The 21,795-nt window shown below is 38.7% G+C and overlaps 1 protein-coding gene across 10 annotated transcripts in view; it reads left to right on the top strand.

Annotated features, from left to right (window-relative positions):
* Positions 1-21,795, top strand: part of LOC135203117 (protein TANC2-like) — a 561,962-nt gene that overhangs the window by 489,830 nt on the left and 50,337 nt on the right. Inside the window, exon 1 of one of the 10 annotated variants that reach the window (XM_064232756.1) lies at positions 16,521-16,548. The exons of 8 other annotated variants lie outside the window; for them this stretch is intronic. In XM_064232756.1, the coding sequence (XP_064088826.1) occupies positions 16,536-16,548 (13 nt within the window). In that variant the 5' untranslated portion in view covers positions 16,521-16,535. Of the gene's footprint in view, positions 1-16,520; positions 16,555-21,795 lie in introns of those variants that run through there. One more of the 10 variants, XM_064232754.1, reaches the window with a different exon arrangement.

Genomic DNA, 21,795 nt, shown 5'->3' with positions numbered 1-21,795 from the left:
CTCTCTCTGTGATGAGGTGGTGAGCTTGTTAAAGGTTCGTGCTCAGGTGAACTTTAGAATTTAACGCAAGCTTCCCTTTCCTTTTCGTATCTCTCTGTAGGTGTTGGTTGGTAGGTAGGTAGGTAATGGGAGGTAGGGAGACTTTCAAGTCTCTCTCCCGGATGACTTCTAAGTCTCGTGCCAGTCAATTAAAGCCGTGCAGAAGCGGAAATAAAAAGAGAGTGGGACTTGCTGGGCAATAAGTCTGCGCAGGAATTTCGGACAAAGAGGAGAAAACCGCCGGTCGGGCGAAAAGGTAAAAACGAAATTGTTCAGTTAAAGTAAAGCGACCATTAAGGTACTCCTATACCGCTGAAGTTCTCTGATAACTGCCTCGGATAGCGGTGGGTATTTTTATGGGGTGGGTCTTACTGCGGGGGTACTTGGAGAAATCAGTGCTCAGGTGAACAGGTAAGAGAGTTGACTATCTGGTGGTTGGCACCCCCCATGTCATATGGGCATCATCGGCCATGTCCCTCCCGTCTGTTTCCATGCCCTTGCACTTTGCTATTTCTCCAGAAAGTTCTGTGGTGTGACCCACTGAAGTCTGGATCGATTAAAAAAAATCCTTAAATTGTCGGAAAGTAACAGATAGGGCTGCTCCATTCATTCATATTCCAGTGTCATTCAATCCTATTCTAGTGTACGGCTTCACACCTCATTTAAACTACTATGTAACTAAGCCACATGGCTCTATTCTATCTTGCTTATGAAACAGGCATCGTGTAAATATGTGGAGCCGACAATCGAATGTGTTATCATGTATAGTGTATAATAGTTAAATACAAAAACATTAATAGAAAAACCTCTTTTTCATAAAACAAAAAAAACACACACACACACACACCAGTGAAACTAGCAACAAGCAACAGCGACGAGGAACAAACCATAAAGTTTTAGGTCCCCAAGTCAACAGAGCAGAAGCAGTTTTTTTTTCATATATACTGTTTAAGAATCAAGAAAACGTACCTAGTTGGTGTATTAGTTAAAAAAAATTGGAGATAGGTTGTGCAAAATTAATTGTAAAATGTGATTACGAAAATCATATGGGATTTGTTTACTCTACCTCTTTTGGCTGACTTTCTTCATGTGGGAATTGCGTTTATGAAAGCGTACTGAGCATTTTAATAACCTTTTTCGCTCGTTCCAAGAGGAAGAGAAAGAGAAATAGAGGTAAGCGCTTGACAATACGACAATTCTATTTATTTCGGCCACAAGACGATACATCTCCGAAGACAGCCGTTAAGAAATAATATTATAGTAAGTAAAATTGAAGTCGACATTTCTTGGAGGTAGACAGTCATCCAAGGTCTGTCTTCCGGAGTCATTAAAGAGCCATTATGAAATTTATTGTATGATGCTTAGGGATTCTTCACCCCCTTCCCATCCCAGTATTTTCTGGTTGTTTATATTTTTGGTCGTAAAGTACTGGGCATCGCTTGTTTTATGGTTTCATATTTCATATGTTATATGTATATTTTATTCGAGCTACAAATGTCCTTAAGCACACGACAGACAATTTTAGTCGACGTAAAATACGTCCAATAGGCGTTTAAGGGTTAATATCTCATTCGCTCTACCTCGGAATTAATATATTATCATATATGTAAACCGAAGGGGAATTGTTTTGTTGATGATAATTTCGGCGGTGGTTTGAACCCAGGAGAGGACGAAATTATTATCAAAGAAAAAATTCACCCTTGGTTTACATATATGAAAATATATTAATTCCGAGGTAGAGCGATTTAGATACTAAAGAACATTTGTAGCTCGAATATATTGATATGTATCTCGGTGATGTGATGATTATTCTTTATATATATATATATATATATATATATATATATATATATATATATATATATATAGTCATACCGACTCCCGATCTCTATTTTTTTTTCTTATGACATACATTTTGGCAGCAGCGAGGGAGAGATCGCAGACCCCATATCTGCTCGTAGCTGTTCTCCAAAAATCCCCTCCTTCCCTTAAATTTTAGTATCGTGTCGTTATCAGTTCCTGAATGCCGATTCGAGCCGCGGACGATCCCGCAGACCCGACGCATAATCGGTTTTTAATCTCCGGCGGGTTTGTGTTCGAACTCCCGTTTCTGGTAACATTGGATGTTCGTGTCGCGCGTAAATACATTAGGAGCCGCTGTTTTATTGTGTTGTGTGGAGACGTTACTACAGCGCTGTGGAATGGGTCTTGGGGACTGTGGTTTCTCTCTTCTCTTCTCTCTCTCTCTCTCTCTCTCTCGAGAGAGAGAGAGAGAGAGAGAGAGAGAGAGAAGTTTTGGGAAGGGAAAGAGAAAAGTCATTCGCGGGCAAAAGCACTTTGCTTATTGCAGATAGTTGTTTCTTTGTATGCCAATAGAAAACATATATCAGAGAGAGAGAGAGAGAGTCATTCGTAGATAAAGTACCTTGTGTAATGCATATAGTGGAATTGTTCTTGATGCATTTTTTGTATGAGTAGCATTATAGAGATTGAGAGAGAGAGAGAGAGAGAGAGAGAGAGAGAGAGAGAGATTATTGTGAGGAAGAGGTTCATACCAGCGATAAGAGGCTTCAGTATTACTTTGGAGTGAGAGAGTTCTCTTGCTGACAAAAAAATATTCGTATTATTACATTATTACTGGTAGAGGAAGAGAGATCTTCCTACCTGTTCAAAAGCAATTTGTTTTGCTACTCCGTATGTGGAAAAGAGAGAAAAAAATACCTTTTGTACGGTATCTTGAAATTTGCCATGTATCGATATGCTGAGTAAGGTATAATGGTAATGTTATAATAATAAAAATATAATAATAATAATAATAATAATAATAATAGTGGAATCTTCTGGAGAAATGTTATTGCATTATTATCGTTTGTGTTCAAGATTATTTTTAGACGAGAGATTTGTATCCACATAGCATAATTATTGTTGTCGTCTTATCTCCCTATTTATTACCTCTCCGTTCGGTCTGTCTTTGAAAGTCACGAGAATAAACTTAAGTTGAATAGCTTTTGCGAATCTGCTTGAAGCAACCACTCCGAGAACGCTGGGCTTTCCTTTGCGTATCTATTTTGTACTCGAGATGAAATATATACCCTTGTTTAGAAAGAACTCTCTCTCTCTCTCTCTCTCTCTCTCTCTCTCCTCTCTCTCTCTCTCTCTCTCTCTCTCTTTTACGATTACTTTCCTGTTGAAGTTGTTTCTAGTCGACTCAAGGGCGTTTTGACTGCTTCACGATTTAATTCTCCCTTGTAGACTTTTTTTTCCCGACTTTGTGTTGACACTTGTGTTCTCCTCCTCCTCCTCCTCCTCCTTCTTCTTCTTCTTCTTCTTCTTCTTCTTCTTCTTCTTCTTCTTCTGTGGGGGAACCTTGAAATATATGAATATGCCGAGTAAAAAAGATAAAAATTCCTAGGGTCGGCCGCACCTGTAACGTGTAGAGAGATTGATCGTAGAAGTGATGCAGTTTTTGTTGGATTATGATCCGCCCCGTTTAAAGGAGGTTGACCGTAACGGACTATTATGGGGCCATACCCTCTCTCTCTCTCTCTCTCTCTCTCTCTCTCGGCTCCAAGATTTTTTTTTTTTTGTGACGACACGAAAGGATTTGTGTTTACATGTGATTCAATTATAAAGTGATGGCCAATATAAGCATTTTAAAGCGTTTGCTTAAATATTTTGATGTAGGAAAGACAAAAGCGCCTCAGTAGCGTAATCGGTATGGTCTTGACCAGCCACCTCGGTGGTCGCTAGTTCAATTCTCGGGCATTCCACTGAGAAGTTAGAGATGTGTATTTCTGGTGATAGAAGTTCACTCTCGACTTGGTTCGGAAATCACGTAAAGCCGTTGGTCCCGTTGCTGAATAACCACTGGTTCCATGCAACGTAAAAACACCATACAAACAGACAAGGAGGGACAGACACAATTCTGTCTGTCAGAAAGTGACAGAGAAACGAATGATCATATCGTTTAACCGTCGAATTCACGAGCTCTTGGTCGAAAATAAAGAATGGAAAGGATTAGTGACACAATGTCTTGCAAGAAGCCACGACACTGAAGGCGCCCCTGATTCTCCAGGCAATTATCCTGTGTATTGGCAATCGTACTCGAAGGCATATCTCGAGGGTATCGGATACCAGAGTGCTTCGTCGACTGGGGTGCGATAAGATCTTCTCTTGTTTCACCCTTTTTAAAGTTTCGTAGAATTTTTCTTTTTTTATGGGTGGCGTTGGGGGAGTTGGTTAAGATTCTTCGTAAAGCCTTTTTTAAGGGGGAAATGGTGCTTTTCTTAATTTTTATTTATTTTTTTGTGAATTATAGTTTTTGTGGAAAGCGTTTTCTGTCTTTTTAAGGATGTTTTGCTTCCGATAGGATTTCGAGAATCAATAGATTTTTTTTTATTTATGTATTTTTTTAATACTTACCAACTTTGTCCTTCATGATTTAGGCTTTTGGGAAAAGTTTAGTTTTGCATAGTGTTTTTTTTCCGTAGATGTTCACTTAACTATTCTGCTAGTTATTATGTATCTTGTTCTGGTTTTCAATATATGTTTCATGTCAGCTTTTTATATTCATATTTATTTTTTACAGATAACCGTTATATATTCCTAATCATTCTCACCGATATCGCTTCGTAGTTCCGTGTTTTATCTCCTGCTCTCCCCACAAGCACTCTGGAATAGAACGTGGGCAGCTTCGTTATAACCTTGGCGAACAGGTATCGGTTTCCTCGAGATAAACTGGCTTCGATTATTTTATCTGATGTGTTCGCATTTTCGACAGAATAGCTTCTAGTTCCGTTACCCAGTTTCAAACGGCGCTCCCTTCTTGCAGTGGAACTGGTTTTTATCAGAACTGCAGAAAGATATGCTTCTAGATTTAGTCATTAGTCTGACTTGGGCGTGAGGTTTGGTTTGGATAAGAGCATAAGTAGTTCAACGGGGGTTTGGGGGAATGAGCCGGTAACCTAATGTCTTTATAGTGCCCAGGCCTGACGGGAGCGTGAAAAGTGATTGGAAGTGGGACTTGAGCCCCCAAGGATAAATTTATCTTACAAACTTGTCATCTTCCATTGAAAATCTGCAGTCATTTGTCAGTAAAATAAGAATTTTTTCATTCACTTCTTTGTATACGAAATTACTTTGTCTACCAAATTACTTAACAAGTTGTCTAATTCTTTTCTTTTCGTTTACAGGTAAGCAACAGTCAACGAGAAGAAAGAAAAAAGGGGGTTTGTGAGTGTAAACTTAATTTTTTTTATACGTTCACATGTTAATGTACTTTCATTACAATTTTAGTTGTCATGAGGTGTACATATACACAGACATTCATACCCACATATCCGGCTGTGGGAATGAGGAATGTTGCTGGGCACGTTAGATATGGCCCCGTTAACCAGCAGTGAATTATGTACCTAGTTGTCAGTCAACTAGTGAGTCATAGCCAGGGTAGTGTGAATGTGTATTTATTTCTCTTATTTCCATCGTGTATAAAGCAATACCATTTTTTTTTACTCATGTTGTGAGATGTGTTTACCATCACTCTTGATTACAGTATTAAGACACACACACACACTCATTAGCGCCTCAGCGGCGTGATCGGTAGGGTCTTGGCCTGCCACCTCGGGCATTCCACTGAGGTGTTAGAGATGAGTATTTCTGGTGATAGAAGTTCACTCTCGACGTGGTTCGGAAGTCAAGTCAAGCCGTTGGTCTCGTTGCTGAATAACCACTGTTTCCATGCAACGTAAAAAACACCATACAAACAAACACACAACACACACACACACACACACCGAGGAAGCACTGAAATGCTCCGATGATCCCAGTATGTTCGCGGTCGAGTCGACAACTAAAAAAAAAAAAAAAAAAAAATAAAAAAAAAAAAAAAAAAAAAAAAAAAAACAGGTTTGCATCGATCCAACGTCCATTGTATCGGGTTCCCTCCATAGTATGCTCAGGTTCGACGGCCGCCCCGACGTGTGATTCTGTAACTTCGTTGACAGATCTCTGTGGCTTTTAATAAGAAGAGGCCGACGGGACGGGCAGATGATACAGTGTATCCTTAATGTAACCGAGGAGGCTGACAAAGGCCTACTGGTGAAGACCGTTGCCAGGGGGTAACTATAGCCTCTTATGCAGCCCAGGCCTGAAGATGAAGAGGAAAGGGAAGGTGAAGTTGCTTCTAACCGGTAAGGAGACTCGGGTATCTCCAAAAAGAGAGAATGTAAACTGGAATACAGAAGTATTATAGAAATTCCGAAGCTGGAGGAGAAGACGTGTGTGCTGAAATCAGCATCCTAAATTCGGGAATTGCAAATATAAAATATATGTTGCCAAAGAGATTTTTATGGTGTTTTAAATCACGAGTTTTTTTTAATTGTGTTTTTAGTTTCAATGTTTTTATTCGGGTCAAAATGTATTTATTAGCTTTTCAAAGCATATTTATTTACTTTGCAGTAACCTTACAATGGCGGACTAAATTTTAGTTCCATAAACAGTTCAGGAAGCATTTTCCTAACTTAAAAAAAAAAAAAAAAAAGAAAAAAAAAAAAAAAAAAAAAAAAAAAACAATAAAAAAAAAAAAAAACTTATCCAACATTCATTTATTTCTTCCACTCAAGAAATCTACAACAGTGAAATCCGTATTTTTAGTGTCACATGCCCTCCCCCGGGGTGGGGTGGGCGGGGCTGGTAGTAACCATGCATGCCCCCAAAATCCCATGCGTCGGAAGGCACGTCTACTCCATCAATCGACTGACAGACTCAAACCCCTCCCCCATCCCCCCCCCCATTCCCCGCTCCCCAACCAAACCATCACCCTTATCCATCGCCTTCTCTCAGGTATACTGATGCTTGGTGACATACCCCAAACATTGATGTATTTTTATGAGACTTCGCTGCATGGTTTCGTGTAGCTCGTTGAGTTGCGCTACCTATACTGTAGGTGTTTGCGACTGTAGATTGGAGAAGCATATATATTATATTATATATATATATATATATACATATATAGATATATATATATATATATAGATAGATATTTTTCTATTATATATATATATATATATATATATATATATATATATATATATATATATATATATATATATATATATACATACATACATACATACATACATACATACATACATACATACAATACATACATACATACATACAATACATACATATTTGAATGTAACTTAATATTTTATATCCATGGATTTTTATCATATCACCGTGGCAATTTTTTCCCCACAAACGAACTATATATGAATGTGCGTTGAACGTCTTAACTAGCTCTACCTCGTGAATTACAGCGAAGGGCAGTTATATCTAATAAGGATTAGTCACCTGGCGGATTCGAGCCGCCTACATCGATTATATTAATGTGTGTATATATATATATATATATATATATATATATAGATATCTTATATATATAGATATATATATATATATATATATATATATATATATATATATATATATATATATATATATCAGCATAAGTCACCAAACAGCACGTGACAATATGTACGTAATAGCCACATGAAAGGTGAAGAATCAAAAGACCAGGTACCAAGCGCTTTCGTGTATTGATTATATATATATACTATATATATATATATATATATATATATATAATCAATTTGCTTTTCTAAGCATGAGTGTTTTCCAACTACTTATTCGACGTATTCGAAAGGGCGTGGCGTGTCGTCACACCTTGCAATAACACCTTTTGATTTTGTTTATTGCCTGGGATTCGGCAGTGGGCGCTTGACTCCCAAGTGCCGACGGACAAGTGTCGTCTGTTTACTTCTGAAGGGCTCGGCCGTTTAGCCAGGTGGTGACGGAATCACGGAAAAGGATTCGACTTTATTTTGTTTTTGAGGATCTCAGCTGTTATAAACAACCAATATTTTTTTTTTCATGTGGTAGTGAGCGCATTTATGATCGTGATTTTAAACTTGGCAGCTTTATTAACCAATCTTATTTTCATACCTTTCTTCAGTATGCCATTAAATTTCTTATTTTGTGGGTCATAGCTCGTAAATAGAATAAGTCTATTATGATGCTATTAGTATTTAGTATATCATGGTGTCTGTTTATGGCCATGATTTCGTATTATTATTATTATTATTATTATTATTATTATTATTATTATTATTATTAATTCTTTTTTTTAATATCCTCGCTGCTACATTTAAAATTGAAACCGCCTCTTGATTGATTACCTTCAGTCATACTACTACATGTAGCTTTAAAAATTTTATTGTTGTTATTGGCGTTATTATGGCTGTCATGATTCAATAATGATGATGATGATAATGATGACGGTAATACTAGCGAGCGTCTTTCCTTACAGCATGTGTTGACTGACATGAAATCCGATATGGTTTCTTGGAATGGAATCTCTCTCTCTCTCTCTCTCTCTCTCTCTCTCTCTCTCTCTCTCTCTCCTCTCTCTCTCTCTCTCTCTCTCTCTCTCTCATGCAACGCAGTTTTTATTGCTTATTTAATGCTGTCATTTGCTTGGTATATAAAACCACATTGCGGAGAATAGTGTGAAGATGTAATTATTATATTCGAAAAGCAGGATATGTTATTAATCAGGTGGTATGTGTGCTTATACATAAATACTATATACTAGGTTATCTGTCCCTACTGGCCTAAATGATGCACAATTTTGAAGAAATTATAAGTGAATGTTTGATTACATTACTAAGCTGTGCATACTTAATATAAAGAAAAAGTTCTGCTACTTACATGTATGATAATTTGAACCGAATTGTGTCATTTGAATGCAATGTTTGCTCTCCGTACACGGATAGCAAAAAGAAAAATATAGGTTTCAGGTGGCAGCCTTTAGGGATGCCACATTGAATGCAAAGTATAGTAATGGTGTAAGCGACCATGTTTGTGCAATTGCCCTTACTTAGTGGGTATGAGATCTTGGTGATGTATTTATATCATCATTTTGCTTTTAGTTTTTGTGATTCATAGTAAATAAATTTTCTAAAACATGGCAGATGTTTTTATACAAATGAAAGACCCGTTTGAGGATTTGCATATTCAGAAGTTTTACTTTAATTGAACTGGCTTTTTCCATAGTTGAGATTTCTTCTATTCAGTGATAGTATACTGGAACGCTTGATAACTGATTGATAATGATGAACTTTGATCATTATAACTAATTCCGTTTGCAAATTACAACAATCTTTATTGTATTCGTTGTATTCAACGAACACTTAAGACAATTTCATCTCTGTTATTAGCCATTAATGTGTGTTCCCGCCTCTCAACCAGTCATCATAATTGTCTATCTCGTCATTCAACCCTCTTCCATTATTGAGGCCACTAGGCGCGTGACGTAGCCAGGTCACGTGACAATGGGTTTCCAACTGTCGCCACCGCCACAGGATGTTGGAAACGAAATTCGAGACATTGGAGGAGGTAGAAAGAAAATCCTGTACTCCCCCTCTCCCCTTTTAATTCACCATCTCTGTCCACTCCTCTCTCTCTCTCTCTCTCTCTCTCCTCTTTTGACCCTTGCTTCTTTCTTCTTTGTAGTGGGCCACCTGTCTGATGTTTGCTTTGTATAATAAAATGAGGTTTAAATGTTTCTTTACGTATATCTTTTACACACACACACACACACACACACACACACACAATTCCCTGCAATCATAACCTGTACGTTTCAAAGCGTGTCTTTTCAAGAAGTGATTGCAGCCCATGATGGTACTTTTATTCATACCAGCATATGTTTTTGCAGTTCAATAGGGCGTGCTACCAGCATTTTCCAAAGTGATTCGTGCTTATGAAATAAGACCGTAAGGTGTGTGTGTATGTATGAGTGTTTGTGAAGTTGCGGGTTGCACTCCTATTATTATTATTATTATTATTATTATTATTATTATTATTATTATTATTATTTGAGTTTTGCCGTTTTCAAGTTTTCTTGCTACTTGGAGCCATAAGAATTTGTACCGCTTTTATTTAACGAAGTTACTTTTTTTCTAAAATTATTGCACCTTTCGTTGCCTAACGTTCCCACTTTGCCGTAACTGAATAGTATTGGACATTTTTTTTATTGGCTGAATTGTTCCAAAATTCACTTCCTTTTGTTTTCATATCCCAGTTATGCTCTGGGTTGGATGTCGGTCTTTTAGTGTTATTCCTTTTCGCTTCTATTTTTATCTTTCCACTTGTGGCATTCTGTTCTCTGGAAGCTGTTATAGCTAACTCAAATACTCAGATGTCCCATGGGGCGTTTCCGTATGAATGTGTGTATATTGTTTAAGTGAAATGATAATAGTAAAGTAATAGTAGGTGTTGCAATAAGTAATGCTTGTGATTGCAATGGTATTTAGCAGCATATTTCAATTCTTGTACATTTTTATAAGGAGTTAACGTTGTACAGGAAAGATTCGAACTTGCATCTCTCACATCAGATGTTGTAACATCAGCCACAAACAAAAGAAAGAAATTAGAAGGAAGAAATCCCTCTTCCGCCCCCCCCACCCCCCCCCCCCCCCCCCCCCTTCAAGACCAAACATGTACGAGCAACTTTTCGCACGAAGTCGTCTCGTATGGCGAAAAGTGTGTGAACTATTTTTTGTGCACGTGTTTTCCTCATTTTTTGTTTCATTTTTTTGCCTAGATGGTCCCTCGTTTTTGCCCTCCCGGCCTCTCAGACCGATTTCCCCTCTTTTTAATGCCTTCCTCCCCCCCCCCCCCCCCTTCCCCTTCGTTTTTCTCAGCGAGGGTGGCGATGGAGGCTCGAGAGCGAAGAAGCCCCTCTAGTTGGTAGGGGGTCAGGAAGGGTATATGGCTGATTAAGGATTGGTATGGAATTGGGGGTGGGAGGGGGATCCAGGAAGGGGGTGATGGAGGGGGAAACAAAAGAGGGACGAGTGAGTGATTGGGTTTTCGCACGTGTTTCAAAACGAAGAGGAAGATGGCGGAGATAAAGAGAGATTACTTCAGATGAAATTTTAGAGAGAGAGAGAGAGAAAGAGAGAGAGAGACCGTGATGGGACAACGGTCATGGTCTTGAGCGATCATTAGGAGTAAAGGATTCGTCTTAATTTCCTACGATTGTTATTTTAATTTCTAGATAAATTGCTAAAATGTAATGTGAATTTCTAAGTACACTTCAAAATTTTAATGTGAATTTCTAGATAAACTTCGAAATTGTAACGTGAATTTCTGAAAAATCGTAAATAAACTTCTTCTAAGCTGTTATGTGAATTTCTGAAATGATTTCCAAGTAAGCTTCTAAATTATAATGCGAATTTCTGAATAAACCATCTAAAATCAAGCATTTTAGATGGCAGCTATATATACATAGAGAGAGAGAGAGAGAGAGAGAGACATTGGTATGCATAAGATAAGCAAATGAATGCTGGGATAAGCAGGGCTTTTGGTAATAGTAGTAGTAGTGTTTAGGGTTTTAAATAACACCACTTGTCGATCCCTGGGAGAGAAAGACGAGAGACGGAGGGAAAGTTGTAAGTTGATCTAGAGATCCCCTCTCTCTCTCACTCCCTCTCCCTCTCCCTCTCCCTCTCGGTCTCTCTCTCCCCTCAAATGATAGGACACCTCCAGCTCTCGTCTGCGTCGTTATAATCTCATCGCCGTGTGGATAAAGGATGTAAAGTTTTGGTCCTTTGTTGAGACAGATTTCTGGAAGTGGGTTTGAATACGAGGTGGAGTTGTCGTTTTCTTGTCATTGTCAAACGTGGCTTTGTTGTTGTTGTTGCTGCTGTTTATTTTATTTTATTTACTTATTTATTTTTTTGGATGTTGTAAGCAAATATCTAGAGCTCCGTGAGAATACTGATATCCATTTAATTTTTAAATATTATGATAACTTCTGGTCAATTATGAGATATGTTTCGCTACTATTAAATTATTCCCTTCCCCCTTTTTTTAAAACTTTCGCTGCTTATTGAGTTTTTTTTTGTGACACGTTGAAGTTAACCTATTTTCATACGCATTGTTTCACTCGTGTCAATTTGCTTAATGCTTCTTTTAGGAAACTTTGTCCAGTGATCCTCTGCTCTGCCCCTCTTGCAAGAAAAATCCATCAATTTACGAACCACGATGAGATTATCTGTGTGTGTGTGTGTGTGTGTGTGTGTGTGGAGAGCCTTCAACACACGTCTCGTTTTTGAAAAAGGAACCGATAGTCCTTTATGTGTTCATAAAGAGATTGGGATATGACATTCTTAATGAATGAATGTTTTTTTTTCAGTTTCTCCTTTTATTTCTTGAGGGGTAAGGAATCTTTTTAAGTGGGCATTTCCATTCAAAAAAGGTGTATGTACCTCTGTAGGAACTGGCTATTTCCGAGGGCAACTTAGGACGCCCTGAAGTGCGTAGGATGTAAAGGGAAGGACGGATGGAAGATGCCCCAGGTACGAGAATCGAATGAAAGGATTCTTATCTGAGGATCGTGGCCTTCCTAGACACCAATAGAAGCGGCCACCCCCTCGTAGAGTTCTACGAAAGGCGGAAGTAACCGTTTTGGAGTGTCTGGCTGGCTAGTAGTCGGAATAGGGATTGGAGTTATATACGACATTTCACAAGGCATTTTGTGAATAGGAAATGGATTTAGTCAGTTGTTACGTGTGTATATGTTAATGTGCTTTATTTCCATGTAGTAGATGCTGTCGAATATGCATAATGTTATGTAACAATATACTGTATAGATAGGTTATATATTAGTATGTAGGAAGCGCCTGTGGCGTGATCGGTATGGTCTTGACCTGCCAGCTCTGTGACCGCGAGTTCGATTCTCGGTCATTCCATTGAGGTGTTAGAGATTGTGTATTGCTAGTGATAGAAGTTCATTCTCGACGTGGTTCGGAAGTCACTTAAAGCTGATGGTCCCGTTGCTGAATAACCACTGGTTCCATGCAACGTAAAATCACCATACAGACAATATAGTATGTAGGAGTTTACATAACCAGTTGAATGGCCTGCTTCATGATTGAGTACAGTATACGTTATCAATAATGAGAATTATTTACGTATACTTTAGTTTTATATAATTTCTTCCTTCTCTCTCTCTCTCTCTCTCTCTCTCTCTCTCTCTCTCTCTATCATGGAATATGTGAGAGGCTCGGGCCATGAGTCATTTCTCGGGAGGAAGGAAAAGTAATCCCCGTGGCCAAATGTCCGGGATTCCGGGATTCCGAGCGTGAGATTTTGCCAGCCATGCCGATGACAACAGGCTGTTCCAAGGGTTTAAGATATTACTTTCCGTGATGGCTTCTCCTTTTTTTATAAAAAAAATAAAATAAAATAAAATAAAACAGGAGGAGCCTCCCCAAAAGTCAAGAGGGTATTACTTTGTGGCGGGGGGCGGAGACGGGGGGTAGCCGAAGTGTGCCTAATAGGGCCAGAATGTTTTTAAGGGGGAAAGGGTTGCAAGTTCATGCCCATTTTTTCCCCACTTTTTTAAGAGTAGGGGTTGACAAATTCAAGCTCAAATTACGTGCATTCTTTAAAAGAAAAAAATTGAGTCATCCCACGGGAATGAAAAGTAATTTTTGGAGAGAATATGCTTTTTTCAGCCCCATTACTTACACTGGAGAATGATAGAATTGAAAAGTAATTTTTGGGGAGAACTTGCTTTTTCCAGCCCCATTATTTACACTAGAGATTCATAGAACTTTCGTTTGAGACGTAGTACTTGTGACCGGATGAATATTTTAAGAGGGTCCTGTGGTTTGACACGCAGTAGATTCTTTTATTTATTTATTTATTTACTTTTTTTGCATGGTTTTTGAGTAAGTTATGGTAAGTGCCATCTATACAGTGTTGCGGATAGTTACAAATATATTTCTATCACGACTTTTCACTTATAAATAAAAAAAAAATCGCCCTAGTGGCCATTGTTCTGTTTATAAATTGTGTTTGCAGAGTTGCTGTAAAAAAAAAAAAAAAAACTTATGCTTGACGTTCAGGACCACCGAGCGCGCGCGAGCACACACACACACACACACACACACACACACACACACACACACACTGTATTCCTTTCGAGAAGTTTTCGCTGAAAGTCTCCTGTGATTCATTCTGCCGCGGAGAGAGATACTGAGAATTAGCGAAATACTTCGAAGGGTTTACAGTGCGAGGATCTCCTCTGCTGTCTTCCCTTAACATTTCCTTTTATTCTTTTGTTATTTCAACAATTTGGGGAAAACAAAACGGTGCTTTTGGGCTTTTAGAAGCCTTAGGATTGGCCCTCGTGTTTCGTGAATGTCTTCGGGAATTCGAGACATTCCGTCATGTTGCTTAGGTGTGTGTGTATGTGTGTGTAGGTTTCTGTCAGTCTGTCTGTCTGTTTTGAAGATGGAGCCACTAAAATATTCCTTATTTATCGTAGCCTCAATCCCCCGGGAGAGGTGCACTGTAAGCATTACTTTAGGTTCCTAGCAGCGTCCATTTGGCCCCTAGCTGCAACCTCTTTCTTTCCTTTTACTGTACCTCCGTTCATATTCTTTCTTCTATCTCACCTTCCACTCCTAACAATTGTCATAGCGCAACTCCTGTTACACTTTTGTAACCTATCGCTCTCAATTTCCCTGTCAACGAATGACCTCATAGGTCTCAGCGCTTGGCCTTCGGCTTACATTGTACGTTTTTATATTATTCAAAATCTGTGTTAGAATATGATTGATTATGAACTGCACTGAGCGCTGCATCGAAATTAATAATCACATGCATTTGCATTGACGTAATAACATCCAATATTCATTGATGGCAGACTTGCACATTCCATTGTGGAGTCTCTCAGTATGCAAGCCACGTGTCCGTTCAGTGTGATGACGTCACGGGTTCATGCTAGGCCAACGGCGTCCTGGGTCTCTCTCACGTTGGTCTTGGTTCGTGGCGTCAGTGTGATGACGTCATGAGATTTGCATCATCATCACCCCCCTCCCCATGTAACTGAAAGTGGATTAGAGAATTCTTTGCATGTTCACAGTTTGGACATTCTTGATTAAATGGGATTATTTTTAGACGTATGGGTGTTGAAATTTTCTTTGTTTTAATAGAATAATTATGTAATGGGGACAAGATATAAGACATACGCGCACACAATCACACGCATAAATATGCATATTGGCCATTTTCCAAATTATAAGTATTCCAGTTTGTTTTACTTCCTCCATCTCGTTCTGTGCATTAATGTTTCAAGGAGGTCTGTCATTCTTCTATAGCCATAACCCCCCCCCTCTCTCTCTCTCTCTCTCTTTCTCAACGAGGAAGGGAAATCCTTGCTTGTGCAGAGCATGTAGGCGTAATACTGCGATGTTCATTCGTTGTCTGCCTTTGCTTTGCTGACCCTATTTGCAGAACTCAAGGTTACATTACCACATCCTCGTCATGACACCTTCCTCGTTGTCCTCTTATTCATTCTCTCTTTATTTTTCTTTCATTAACATTTTTTAGAACTACAGTTCATTTGTTCAAAAATCTTTGTTCACTCATCGTATTTTTGAACATGGTTATAAAAAGATTCTCTCTCTCTCTCTCTCTTCAAATCATTGATCACTCATCGTATTGTTGGACTTGATTATATAAAGATTCTCTCTCTCTCTCTCTCTCTCTCTCTCTCTCTCTCTCTCTCTCTCTCTCTCTTCAAATCATTGATCACTCATCGTATTATTGGACTTGATTATAAAAAGATTAACATGATTATAAACCTTATAAAAACTCTCGAATTCTCTCTCTCTCGGTCTCTCTCTTCTCTCTCTCTCTCTCTCTCTCTTATCCTATCTCTCTCTCTCTCTCTCTTCAAATCATTGATCACTCATCGTATTATTGGACTTGATTATAAAAAGATTCTCTCTCTCTCTCTCTCTCTCTCTCTCTCTCTCTCTCTCTCTCTCTCTCTCTCTCTGACGAGTGCATTTTATAACCTGCGTTTGAGTCTTCTTTCCTTCATTCATACTTAGCTTTATTTCGTTTTATTGTTTATCTCTCTCTCTCTCTCTTCTCATTACATACAAAGCTCTGGATGTTCTGTACGTGTTTGCATCCTGTTATCCATTCAGGTTTTAATTATGATTCACACTCAAGGCCCTGACGTGGGCGAGTGCCAGGAACACGTCGATACTCGCTGGTGCCCCAGACGAGGGGCCCAACTTAGCTCAGGTGATGCAAGGCCCCACGTCTTGGGCACGAGTCTACCGCCACCAGCCACTTACGTCCTGATATTTGAATGTATTCCCTCAGTCTGAAAGTCCTCCTTATTGAGAGAACTTAAATACTTAAGAACAGTGCAGTGGTTACTCCCTGTTTCAGTTGTTAAGTGCCAGACTTTTAAACGAGTGTCATTAAGTGCCAGATTTTTAAAAAAATAAATGCAGTTATTTTACGGTATCAAGTGCCCTATTTTAGTATTATCAGTGCTACTATGAGTGCAGAAGTTTATCTCTGAAGATAAGGCGGACAAGGTCTATTTATTTGTGACTACAATGGATGGACGAGGTAATGGTACGTTTTATATTTGTGTATGAAGACGAATACATTAATATTGCTGTGTAATCAATATGACGTCATGGAGGTACATAGCAGTTAAAAGACGCCTATAGCCAGGCCCTCCCGAAGGCCATGGCCGCAGTATTTCAGATATTCAAGAACTGCCATGTAATTGCGAGATGTTTATTCAGATCCCACCCCTACCCCCCCTGCCCCCACCCCCACCCCCCCTTCCACCGTTTTTTGGGTGGATATCTGACATCACCTGTCTTTCGGTAAACACGAGCTTTAATTGATAACAGTCTCCTGTGCTTCTTTTATTTATTTATTTATTTATACTCTTTACCAAAGGTTTGGTTGTGAATGTTTGGACGTATGCTTTTATTATTTATTTTATTATTATTATTTATTATTATTATTATTATTATTATTATTTTCGTGTTATGTGGTTTTTGTATGGAGCACTTAACCATGTATTTAGGGATTGCCATTCTTTATTTTTTTAGATTAAAATTTGGACCTTATTTTACTAATCTCTCTCTCTCTCTCTCTCTCTCTCTCTCTCTCTCTCTCTCTCTCTCTCTTTCTCTCAAGAAGTCATAAGAAGTTTTTGTTTTGTCTGCGTCGCCGTATTTTTTTTTCCACCTCTCCGAACCTTATATTTCCTTGAAACTGTATTTGCGAAGCGCTTATGTCTAGATAAGCCTCTTGTTTATATATCGTTTTATGCTTAAACAAATAATTTTTGCATGTTAACTTAAAATTGTTTGTTACCCGACATTTCTGGCCGTTCTGGGATTCGTCGGCAGATTTCGACATTCGTTTGTATTTCTAGATATATTCGGAATCCTTTGGTATTCCAGTTTCTTCGTCTCCTTCACGCATTCTTACAAATGATATAATAATAATAATAATAATAATAATAATAATAATAATAATAATAATAATAATAATAATAATAATAATGTGCTGGAAGTAAACCCTTTTTTAAACATATTTTACTAAAAGCAATTGCTGTCTCAGCTGCATTAATTAGGAAAATAGAGAAGAACCTATATAAAATTAATGCAGCTGAGGCAGCAGTTACTATTAATAATAAAATAAATAACAATAATAATAATTAATAATAAATAATAATAATCATATAATAATAATAATAATAATAATAATAATAATAATAATGCAAAGTATGACAAAAACCTCTTGTTCGCGTAGTGCAGTGTGACCGCTTTAATATTTACAATAATATTATTGCACGGTTATGCCTCTGATTTACACTTGTTATAATATAAGCATAGTTTATTGGGTTGTGGGTCATTACCCGTGGAATCCTTTGTGAAGGTACCTCTTAAGTGTCTAGCTCTAGCACGTTGCTCTTAAGTAGAAGATGCTGTTCTGCTCGTATCTCGACCTTGAAACCTGACTGAATTATGAAAAGTTTTATATTGGAAGATATCTGTATACATTATTGTTGTTGTTGTTGTTTCATTGGCATCTACAATGGGTACAGGAGAGAAAATTGATCTAATGTACACACACACACACACACACACACACACACCACACACACACACACACACATATATATATATAAATATATATATATATATATAATATATATGTGTGTGTGTGTGTGTGTGTGTGTGTGTGTGCGTGCGTGCGTGCGTGCGTGCGTGTGTGTATTTTATTTGAGAGAGAGAGAGAGAGAGAGAGAGAGAGAGAGAGAGAGAGAATCTATCCCCTACCCCCTACCCCCTACTCCTGCAGTGTTCACAGATGAACTTCGGCCCGTTGCAAATACAAATCAAAGCAAGACGTTTGACAACGAAAGAATAACTCAAGGCTAAGTCGTTACATCAGGACGTTTTGTCTACAAGGAGTCCCTCTGTTACAGGACGCTTACATAGTCCTCTCAAGAGCTGGTTTTAGGAGGCTGGGATGCTCGTTCGGGGATGTAACCCCCCCCCCCCCTCCCGCCCATGGGGTGTATTGGCTGGGAGGTAGTACCACTAGTAGGGATGTAGGGAAGGGGGGGGGGGAGGATGTACTTCCCAGTAGGAACCTGAGTAAAGAGACGTTGATTTAACACTATCACAACCTGCTCTTAACCACCTCCCCCTTCCCTCCACACCACCTCCTAGGTCGTGGGGAAGGACGTGACTTGGTCATACGAGGGGGGAGGAGGGGGTGGGGACAGGGAGCATGCGGCTTATTTCGCGTTGACCATAAAAGGGAGGACTTGAGTATTTTGCAGCGTCGGAGTCTCGGAGAGCACACACGTCTCTCGTATGAGAGAGAGAAGCAAAAGTCCGTCTGGGGTCCACATGTAAACAGACTCGCTGCCTCGAGCTGCATCTCTCTCTCTCTCTCTCTCTCTCTCTCTCTCTCTCTCTCTCTCTCTGCCAGGGACAAGGACTCGCGTGGGTGGTCAGGCCCACCTGGGAGGTGGTGGTGGTGGAGTGGGAGGAAGTGTGAGGGAGGAAGAGGCGGAGGAGGGAGCTGGGAAGGTCGGTGAATGAAGAGGAAGATGATAATAGCACCTCGGATGGTGGGAAAACAGGAAAAAGGGATGAAGAAAATTTAGCAGGTGGCAGACAGGTGAGAGATATCAGGCTGATGAAAAAAGCAGCATGTGATAACGGCTTATATATATAATATTATATATATATATATATATATAATATATATATATATGATCGTGTGCAACGCGTGATGTCACGCGCTCTAAAGAGAGCAGGGGATTCCTGCTTGATTGATATACCAGAAGGTTCTGCCAGTTGGAGCAGTTTTTTTTTTTTTTTTTTTCTCGCAAACAAACTCTTTTCATGTTATTGGCTTTGAAGTGTGATAAAATGACTCTAATATTGAACGAGTAACTTAATATTCGAATTGATTTCTGAAGCAAATGTAACGGAAAAATTTCATTCATGATAAATATTAAAGCGTTAACTCTTGCAACTTTGTTAGTAAAGCCTTAACGTGCACGGTTAGAAAAGGTATCTGAGTAATTTTATCAGGTATAAATATGTAGATAGTCTTCGGTTTTTAAAATGGTACATTTTAGAGAAGTGCCATTAGAGAGTATCAGTAAAGAGTCATTTTACGTTTTAACGTTCCAAGGCTACGTTTATATTAATAGGCAGGACGATGCAAAATCTTGCGTTCTGATCTGTATGCTCTCAAGCACACCGCCAGACAGTAAATAGCTTAGGAGTCTAGATCTGCCAGAAAACGCCTTTGTTCTCGGTTATCTGACAAAGTTGTATAAGTCAGTTTCATACAAAGGTTGATTCACGATATTGAAGTTAACGATGGCCTTGCTTCAAAAAATCTGCACGAAACTCTACCACTGATGGCGTCTCCCTTCTATCTAGGACAATTTTTAAAAAGTAAAATCAATTCTTTTAAAACAGAGCACACAACCTGGTGCACGCCAAGACTAACGTAGTCTCACGCCAAATATTTTTAACAAATTGATTGCCATAATTGCTGTTTCATTATGTGCCATATAATTATCGACCTTGTTAAGAGCGTAATTTATTGCATGCTATTGCAGAGGGTGATGTAAGACCCTATTCTCGTTACCTGCCAAAATAGAAATAAAAATAAACGAAAAAGTAGAATACACCTCGAGACAAGAGATGTGTTGGCGGGATTTGTTTGCGCTACGAATTTCTTCAGAAAGGGTGAACAATGGCTTGGATTTGGTATAGCGAAGTTTTTAGAAACCCTTTTTTAATTTTTGTACGCAGTGTCACAACAAAACTAATACTTTTTCAAGAGCATTTTTGCATTTTGTAATAATATTCAACCAGAAATTCAAGGTTTAAATTGAAAACGTAGGCGATCCTGCTCAGAACCGGAGTCTAGTTTGCAAGGATACGAACGACACGGCTTTACACCCACACTTGTCCCGACCAGTGACTCCGCCCTGCACCTGCTTCGAGGACCGTTCGATTACGTCTCCTCAATTATTACATTTATCCATTCTAAAATATCCTCTCCCGTTTATTTTCTTCTTCATACATCTGTTGCCTCCTCATTCTCATCCGTTTTTTTTAAACCAGAATATGATAAAAAAAAAATAAAAAAAGTTGCGGTGCTTAAGCAGCAAGATAATAAGTTTTCAAGGTTTTCTCTATTATTAGTACATGTCTATTAGTGAGCGTCTGTTCAACTGATTCTTATTTTAAAAAAGCTATTTTTGATAGACCAGTTTACCTTTCATTCGTAGACATCAGCAGCTTCTCCCTAACAAGATTAGTGATAGACATTTACGGCTAATGTGCGTCATGTTTAATTCAACATACCAGAAGGAATTTATATATATTATGCTGTTGGTTGGTCGTGTGTCTCTGACTGACTGGCCGGGTGGTTATCAATATTCATTTTAATACCATGACTATAATTAAAAGCTCTTCTTTTGAACTCAGTGTACCTTCATTTGCATTTTTATTACTGAATTCTAATGAGTCTTTCCGTCATTCCCTCGGCATCACTAAATTCCAATCGGATATTATGATTATCTTGAAAGGTTCTAGACTAAGTTGGCATCCGTCAGCACGTTTCGCAAGTGTGGTAATGCGTTGAAGGGGGTAAGAGTTTGAAACAAACCTAGACGCTGAAACAAACCTAGACGCTGAAACAAACCTAGACGCATTTCAATCGCTTATACTTAACTACATTTCTATGAAATGTTGAATGAGTTAGATTTAATGTAATTTTAGAAAATTATGAGTCTGTAAGTGTAAAACGCTTGAGACATAACAAGTAGTTTACTCTGCGGTGAAATTTATCCTAATTATTTATTGCAGAGACCGAAATGTCGAGTAATTACTAACATCTAGCGCCGACGTTTTTAACACCTATTATATTACTCCTCCACCCTGAAGATAAAAAACAAAAAAACGTCTAATTCATAACAAGGCTATATATAAAGGCTGAAATTAATCCGCCCATTATGTCCACTCCAGAACAATTTGTACCCCTTGCCATCTCTCTCTCTCTCTCTCTCTCTCTCTCTCTCTCTCTCTCTCTCTGTTAATGGTCAGTCTCTCGCACCTGCGTTAGTGTCGCCTTGTAAAGTTCATCTATCTGTGTGTGTGTGAGAGAGAGAGAGAGGAGAGAGAGAGAGAGAGAGAAGAGAACCATAGAATCCAGCAAATTATGTGGTAGTAGACGACTGTTGAGGGTCGAAACTAGGGGAGAGAGAGAAAAAAAAAATTTTTACCATCCTCGACGAGGCGGTCTTCATCC

The sequence above is a fragment of the Macrobrachium nipponense genome, chromosome 33 (assembly GCF_015104395.2).
Source record: "Macrobrachium nipponense isolate FS-2020 chromosome 33, ASM1510439v2, whole genome shotgun sequence".
Classification (NCBI taxonomy): Eukaryota; Metazoa; Arthropoda; class Malacostraca; order Decapoda; family Palaemonidae; genus Macrobrachium; species Macrobrachium nipponense.
The sequence above is the reverse complement of the archived record's forward strand: the minus strand, read 5'-3'. Positions and strand labels throughout refer to the sequence as shown.